Source organism: Cotesia glomerata, linkage group LG2 (genome assembly GCF_020080835.1).
Source record: "Cotesia glomerata isolate CgM1 linkage group LG2, MPM_Cglom_v2.3, whole genome shotgun sequence".
Lineage (NCBI taxonomy): Eukaryota > Metazoa > Arthropoda > Insecta > Hymenoptera > Braconidae > Cotesia > Cotesia glomerata.
Genome location: NC_058159.1, coordinates 1,195,200 through 1,203,222, shown reverse-complemented (window position 1 = coordinate 1,203,222; position 8,023 = coordinate 1,195,200). Strand labels below are relative to the sequence as shown.

At 26.8% G+C, this 8,023-nt stretch overlaps 2 protein-coding genes across 2 annotated transcripts in view; both read right to left on the bottom strand.

Moving 5' to 3' along the window:
* Nucleotides 1-1,002: 1,002 nt before the first annotated feature.
* On the bottom strand, nucleotides 1,003-1,305 carry LOC123275540 (dolichyl-diphosphooligosaccharide--protein glycosyltransferase subunit 4). The gene has a single exon (XM_044743706.1). The coding sequence runs from the start codon at nucleotides 1,303-1,305 to the stop codon at nucleotides 1,201-1,203; it is 105 nt and encodes a 34-aa protein (XP_044599641.1). The 3' UTR covers nucleotides 1,003-1,200.
* Nucleotides 1,306-2,495: 1,190 nt separating this feature from the next.
* The window catches only part of LOC123260084 (dynein axonemal heavy chain 7), a 28,931-nt gene continuing 23,403 nt past the window's right edge, over nucleotides 2,496-8,023 (bottom strand). Inside the window, exons 41-50 of the mRNA XM_044721021.1 lie at nucleotides 6,737-6,917; nucleotides 6,470-6,658; nucleotides 5,790-6,387; nucleotides 4,440-4,650; nucleotides 4,308-4,316; nucleotides 4,210-4,227; nucleotides 3,827-4,064; nucleotides 3,582-3,733; nucleotides 2,847-3,128; nucleotides 2,496-2,765 (exon numbers count right to left, since the gene is read on the bottom strand). Coding sequence (XP_044576956.1) covers nucleotides 2,559-2,765; nucleotides 2,847-3,128; nucleotides 3,582-3,733; nucleotides 3,827-4,064; nucleotides 4,210-4,227; nucleotides 4,308-4,316; nucleotides 4,440-4,650; nucleotides 5,790-6,387; nucleotides 6,470-6,658; nucleotides 6,737-6,917 — 2,085 coding nt within the window. The 3' untranslated portion in view covers nucleotides 2,496-2,558. The remainder of the gene's footprint in view (nucleotides 2,766-2,846; nucleotides 3,129-3,581; nucleotides 3,734-3,826; nucleotides 4,065-4,209; nucleotides 4,228-4,307; nucleotides 4,317-4,439; nucleotides 4,651-5,789; nucleotides 6,388-6,469; nucleotides 6,659-6,736; nucleotides 6,918-8,023) is intronic.

Genomic DNA, 8,023 nt, shown 5'->3' with positions numbered 1-8,023 from the left:
AATGTCAATAATTAAGAACTGACTTTGCTATCTTGTCAACTATTGACATTTTTAAAGATATAAGCTCATCCTGAAGTTACACTTATCTAAATCTTTCATTTAAGTACCCACATCAATTTTTCATATATTTATATATATTATATATATGACATATGTATGTATGAAAAATATATCAAAAATGCATGTGGGTACTCAAATGAAAGCTCTTGATGAGTGTAACATCGGGATGAGCTTACATCTTTAAAAATGTCAATAATTAAGAACTGACTTTGCTATCTTGTCAACTATTGACATTTTTAAAGATATAAGCTCATCCTGAAGTTACTCTCATCGAAATCTTTCATTTAAGTACCCACATCACTTTTTCATATGTTTATATATATTAGATATATGTATATATGAAAAATATACAAAAATTCATGTGGGTACTCAAATGAAAGCTCTTAATGAGTGTAACATCGAAATGAGTTTATTTCCTGAAAAATGTCAATAATTAACTAATGACATTATATCTTGTAAACTATTGACATTTTTTAAGATATAAGCTCATCCCGATGTTATACTCATCGAGACCTTTCATTTGAATACCCACATCAATTTTTCATATATTTTATATATTTATGTATAAGTATATATGAAAAATATATCAAAAATGCATGTGGGTACTCAAATAAACGCTCTTGATAAGTATAACATCAGGACGAGCCTATATATTTAAAAACGTCAATTGTTAAAAAAATACAGTGGAATTTAACACATGTCATTAATTTAATAAAGCAAAATTTTATTTATTTATAGTTCACAATTGCTAGTTGGTTTTAATTAACAAATTATTTCATACTAGAAAATAATTTTTTATCAATAAAGTATATTAATAGAAAGTTTCCTTCCTTTTTGATAATTAAAATCAGACATTCTATATTTTCAATTTTATAAAACTGCTGAAAATAACAAGCAATTATTGTTAAAGAAGATAGTAGAGAAATAAATAAATAAAAATTGATAATCTTTGATTATTTTATTAAAATAAATGAAAATGAATCAATTACTTTTCATGTCTCGGAATCTCATTTTATAAATACAATCATTTGGATGAACCGTTTAATGTTAATTGAAACGTAATCTGGCGATCGCCACACTCGAATCATTTCTTCTTATTTTTGTTAAATACAATTAACTTATTAATTAATAAATCCATAATTATTTAGAATAATTAGCTTTGATGTAGTGGTAGAGAAATACAAGGAAAAACAATGAGACACCAAGTATGTTGCAGAAAACAGCCAATTGCATGTCTGTAATCATCTGGAATAAAAATTATTGCATTAATTTCATTAATTTTATTGTGTTTATTTTTATATTTTAGTTTTCTTACCTTAGATTGTGTTTTTGATAAAGTTTTGATTGAAAAAATCGAATATTGACGATTGACACGTCGGTTTTTTGTGACACGCCGCAGATAGTAATCACAATAACAATAATAATAATAATCCCATAGAGCATATTATTACCAGACACACTTTTTACACTTTTTATACTTAAAAAAAAATACCGGTAAGATTCATTGCGGTGTTACCGGTAGGAATAAGACACTAGCGCTCTAGAGTTTTTGGTGGTAAAGTAGAAATATAAAATTAGTAGTTTGAAAATCCCGCGCGCTTGCTCAGTACAAAATGGCGGTTGCGCTCTTAGAAGAATGATCCGCAAAAATGTTGTAGAACTTTTTTTTTATTATTTATGATAAATATCGCGCTAATTAAATAAAATAAATATGTCAGATTATTTAACAAACCGTATTTGAATAGGAAAATAACAAATTTTTAATAATTGAAGCGATAATTATGTTAAAATCGTAAAGTGAAAAATTAAAATAAAGTTAACCGACATCTTCAAATTTTTATAATTTTTTTTATTAAAAAAAATTTCTTTTATTTGTAAAAATTTCAAAAGTTATAAGTGCGATTTTTTAAAAATATTTTTTAGTTTTAATTTTATAAATTAAGCAAAATCAAAAAATTAAAAATGTCGGCTTACTTTATTAATATATTAAGTAAAAAATTCGAGTGTCCATAATGGAGAATTTTTAAGTGAATTTCTTATTCGTTCAAAAAAGTTAGTTAATAAAAATTAATCTTAAATATAAGTGCGCGAAAAAAATTAAATTTTTAGTGAATTTATACATTTTAATGGATTTTTTAATTTTCTGCGGATGTGTCAGCTGCTTGGTAAATGTTCGATGGCATGATCACCAAAATGTAAGTTTTTTTTTATTTATGAAAATTAAATTAGCCGAGATTAAAATTTTTATAATTTATTTTTATTGAAAAAAAATTTTATTTGTACAAAACTGTAAGTGCAATTTTTAAAAAAAATTTCTTGTCCTAGTTTAATTAATGAAAAAAAATCTAAAAATTAAAATGTCGGCTAACTTTAGTATTATTTTTATTTTTATTAGTTGTAAAAATTATTTATTTACGTTTCATAAATTTAGACATTACAATATCTCCAAAAATACTTTAATATAAAATATTGATAAGCTTTGATGATGAAAATAAAGATTATTCACTGAGCTGACAAAGCAAAGCAACCCCTCTGATTATCCAATGGTCTTCCGGCATGTTCGTTGGTAAATTAATAGCTATTACAAAATTAGTTGAATGTCCCGTCGTTGACAGAGTTCCTTTTCTCTCGCTGGTCTTGTATAACGGACAGGTATACGTCTCGTGCTTAACTATATCTTCACGTTTCTTCGGAAGCAACCAGATCTATTTATAGATTCATATTAATTATTATCATTAAAAATGTAATATTAATTAAATTAAATTGACAATAATAAAATAACTTACAAGAGGAACTTGATCGTAAAGAATTTTTGGCAAACTTTCATCTAAAATCATTTTATCTTTATCAAATCTTGCACCGTCTAAAAACAATCCATTGATATAGACTCCGTCATCTGGAGCATTTGTAAAATTAGTTTCTTTGAGTACTTTAAAGTCATACGCCAAAAGATCTATCGGGATATGGTATTTTCTAGCGTAATTTTGTCTTGCACCGGTTAAAAATGCTTGAGTGAAATAAAAACCGGCTATCCAAAAGGTTATTGGTGCTCCTGACTCGTACCAATCCTAAGTATCCAAAGCGATTTGTTAAAATTATATTAAAAATTTTATGAAAATTAAGTTAGCCGACATCGAAAAATTTTTAGAATTTTTTTTTATTGAAAAATTTCATTTGTAAAAAACTTTAAAAATTGTAAGTGTAATTTTTAAAAAATATTTTTTTGCTCTATTTAAATTATTAAAAAAAAATTCAAAAGGTCGGCTAACTTTATTATTATAAAAATTTTTACTTAAATGAATGAATATTCACACTGAAAAAATTAACTTAATTCAAGAGAATTTCATCATTTTTAATCAAGAAAAAATTTTAAACTAAAATAATTCTTAGTTTAAAAATTTTTCTATTGAATATGCAAGACAATGTTATTTTTTAGGATGATTTTCTTGATTCAAATTTTAGCTTTTAATCAGGTTAATTTTTTTTTTTTCAATTTAGTTTTTATTAAATTATAAAATAACCTGCAGAAACTTCAATCGTAGTATAAAATCATTAATATAACTCCCCAAAGGTTTGAGCGAAGGATAAGAGTGTCTTTTCCAAAGAGAAGATAATTTTCCTTTTAAAATGGCATCTGCTACCTCTTCTAGTTCAACAGACATAACAATAAATCCTGCAAAAATATATCAGCAATATATTTTCGACTTTAGTACTACAAGTACATACTTTTGAGCCATTAATGTTGATGGCAATAAAAAATAAAAACCTTTAACAGCGCGTTTCACGTTAACAAGACTAGTACGAATACAATTGAGCAATTTATTGAATCTATCCATCTCCTGTACTAAAACTGTATTCATACTTTGGTTGTATGACGTCGGGTACTTCTCAAGTGCTTTGTCTAAGTTAAAGTCGGCTGGTAATTTGCTTAAAATATCCGTAGCTACTGATATTATTATTTCGTCAGAAGTTGCTTCTTTTGTTCCCGTTGATTTTGCTGTTTCCTGAAAATAGGAAAATAAAATGTCATTTTATTATTAATTAGATAATTATTTATTAACGATCCAACAAAACAAAATTTCACACTTGTGAACACTATTATTATTAAAATAAAATATCTCAGGATTTATAATTATAATTAAAACTTACTTTACGTTCCCACAAGTCCTTGTTGCAAAAATTATTAAATCAATATCAATCGATGTAAAAATATTAATTGTAAAAAAAAATATTCTTTTTCGTCTTACCCATCGATCCTTATAATTTTATTAATTAAAATAAAATTGATTGCGTGTAAATAATTATTGTTTGCTTATTGATTACTAATAACAAGTTTGCTACTACGAATAATCGGTGCAAATATTTGGATTAATAATTACCTCGGTTAATAACAATGATGAAAATAATAAATCAGTCTCTTGTTGATCTTTTATTATATCAGCGTTGTTGTTCATACCAAATACGCTAGGAGATGTTATTAAAGGCAATTGTTTTGTGTACTCCAGATACACGTTGTATTCTTTGGCGTTAGGACAGCAATAAATTTCAGTTGTATTGTCGAAATAATATTTATCTTCTGTTATTATTTTTCTGTAAAAAATGAGAATTTAAGAGTGGAATTTTAATAATTTAGATTTTTAATTAAAAATTTATAAGATCATTCAAATTTGAAAAATGAAACTAAAAACTTTCATTGCTCTATCTCTAGATACATAATTAAGAAATGACCTTGTATCTTGTGAAATATTGATATTTTTAAAGATATAAGCTCATCCCGATGTTACACTTATCGAGAGCTTTCATTTAAGTACCCACATCAATTTTTCATATATTTCATATATTTATATATTTCACAAATACCACATATATAAAATATATAAAAAATACCATGTGAGTACTCAAATGAAAGCTCTTGATGAGTGTAACATCGGGATGAGCTTATGTCTTTAAAAACCTCAATAGTTAAGAAAGTACAGTGCAATTTAACATGACCTTGTATCTCGTGAAATATTGACATTTTCAAAGATATAAGCTCATTCCGCTGTTACACTCTTCAAGAGCTTTCATTTGAGTACCCACATCAATTTTTCATATATTTATATATATTATATATATGTATATATGAAAAATATATCAAAAATGCATGTGGGTACTCAAATGAAAGCTTTTGATAAGTGTAACATCGAGATGATCTTACATTTTTAAAAATATCAATAATTAAGAAATGACAATGTATCTCGTGAACTATTGACATTTTTAAAGATATAAACTCATTCCGACTTTACACTCATTAAGACCTTTCATTTGAGTACCCACATTAATTTTTCATATATTTTATATATTTATATATATTATATATATAAATATATAAAAAATATATCAAAAATGCATGTGGGTACTCAAATAAAAGCTCTTGATGAGTGTAACATCGGGATGAGTTTATATCTTTAAAAACGTCAATATTTAAGCAAATACAGTGCAGTTTAACAAAAGTCATTATTTAATAGAGCAAAATTTTAATTCTTATAATCTTAATTTTAAATCAAAATTTTGAAACTAAAAATAAAATTTAAATTTAAATGATTTATATCAATAATTAAAATTTCTTGAAAAGTTCTAATGACTAAAAATATTAATTAAAACTTTTTGAGATTCTAAAAATTTTGAAACTTAATTTAAAAGTAAAATTATTGAAATAATTTTTTGTGAAAAAATTAATGAAAACTTACTCGCAATAATACTTGGATAAAATAGTATTCAAAGTCCTGCGATCCCAAACATCAGTAACTCTTCCACCGTAATTACATTCCCCGGTCAAATATTTGAGCGCTTCAAACTGAACATCATCGTACTGATTCAAAAAAATGTGCAATTGTTGAACACTGATTCGTAGATCTGTTTCGTTGAATTCATAGGCAGTATTCCAGCCGATGGGTCCAAATTTACGTCGCTCTTGAACGATCGCATGGAAGAAGCAAAGGCTGAACAGCAATTTTTTGAAAACCACTGGCTGAGTGCAAGAGTCAAAAAACTCCGGGTCGCTTATAGGGTCACTCAAATAGGACCGTAGTATATTGGCCCGCAAGCCTTTTGGCGGTTCGTTGGTTATTTTGACGCTGTTTTGAAGCACCGTCACGGGAAAGTAATTAACTGGATAGCTCGTCAACCACAGCCGGAAGTCCGGGTGTATTGAATCGGGATACAGTCCTTCGCATATTTTTTCCAGAGTCCCCATCCAGCTTTTTGCCAAGTGGCAATTCTGGAGGACAATCCAGTGCCCGTACTTAACGCCGTCGTTTATTAATTGCTCCGCTATTAATCCTTGGCCTGGAAGGAACAAAAATTTCTGTTAGCAAAAAATAAATTATAAGATTAAAAATTATACAAATTATAAGATTTAAATTGAAACCTTGGCCCAAAGACAGCGAGAAAAGTCTGCTGGTTCCAAAGCCCTGGCTGTCGGAAAATTTAAGCAGAATTTGCGCTGGATCCGTTCCAGGTGTTAAAATAAATATCAAAGGTATTGTGCAATTAGAGTCGTGGAATGAAGACAACAGATCAAATGGTGGCGGGTCTACAAATTCTTGTCCTAATTCAACTTTAAAAATAATTTTACATATTAAATTATTTTTATATAGAAAAATTAATCCTTTTTTTGAGTAGTTGAGAAACTTACACTGGACAAAATTCTGCACGCCAGATATTATTTTGTCTGGCCGCAGACATCTTAATATCAAAAGTCTTTGGAAATTGGTAAATTTATCAAATGGCGGCGGTAGTGCTTCTATATGCGGTTCTTTTGAGTCAAATAAATTTTTCCAAAATTTATTCTCAGTTTCAAATGATACTTTGATACCCTTAAAACCAAAAATTTAATTAGTTTTTTTTAATAATAAATTTTGCTTTCATTTTAAAGTTTTTGATGACGACTTCATTATTATCTTAAATATTTATCAGTTAAAAACTAATACGTTAATGAAAAAATTAATTTGATTCAAAATAAAAAAATTTTAAAGTCTTAAAATAAGCAGAAAAATTTATTTAAACCAAGAAAAATTTCTTAATTCTTCAAAATTATTTTTTTGCTACAAGATTTTTTTTTCTTGAATCGAATTAACTTTTTTTTTTTAAGGTAAAAGACCTAATATAATTTTTTAGGCTGTTAATTTTTATTAAATAAAAATTTTATAACTAAGCAAACTAGGTCATTTTGTATTAGATAATTAATTTAAGTTTCTGCGTTAATTAATTAGACAAAGTATCGATTTTATAGAGTAGGAAGTATTTATAGACCTAGTAATTCCTATTTATAATTAATAATAAAAAATTGCACGAAACTTGAAGATAAAACACATGGATTTAAAAATGTAAATGATTGCGGTAAATATTAAATCAATAAAAGGTCAACGATTGCTAGCGTACGATTGTGTCAACTGCAGTATTTTGTTATTAAGCGAATGCACGCTAGGAAAGAACTCATTGCCCTCTTTTGAAGCAACACTAATAGATTTACCTTTTCTACAATTAATCAATAAAATAAATAGCTGCACTGATAGAAGGATTTGTTTAGATTTAATAAGCTTCATTAACTGTTAATGAATGATTTTTTAATATCATAGGATTTAATAAATATTTATTAACAGATAATAAGTAATTTATTAAGTACAATTTATTAACTGTTAATAAATATTTATTAAAATTTAATAAAATATGATATTTATACGAATCAGAATTTACAATATCAAAGTATCTGTTGAAGACACATGCTAAAATAGACCGGACAGCTCAAATGGTAGAGTAGCCGAGATGTCTTCGGAAGGTTCTGGGTTCGAATCCCAGTCCGAGCTATCTAATAATTTTTTCTCGCATATTCTATAAACTCACATTAAGATGATCCTCTCCACATTACTTTCTCAATCCTTTCCTACCAATATCCTGTTACGTGAATGTGGAACGCTTTACG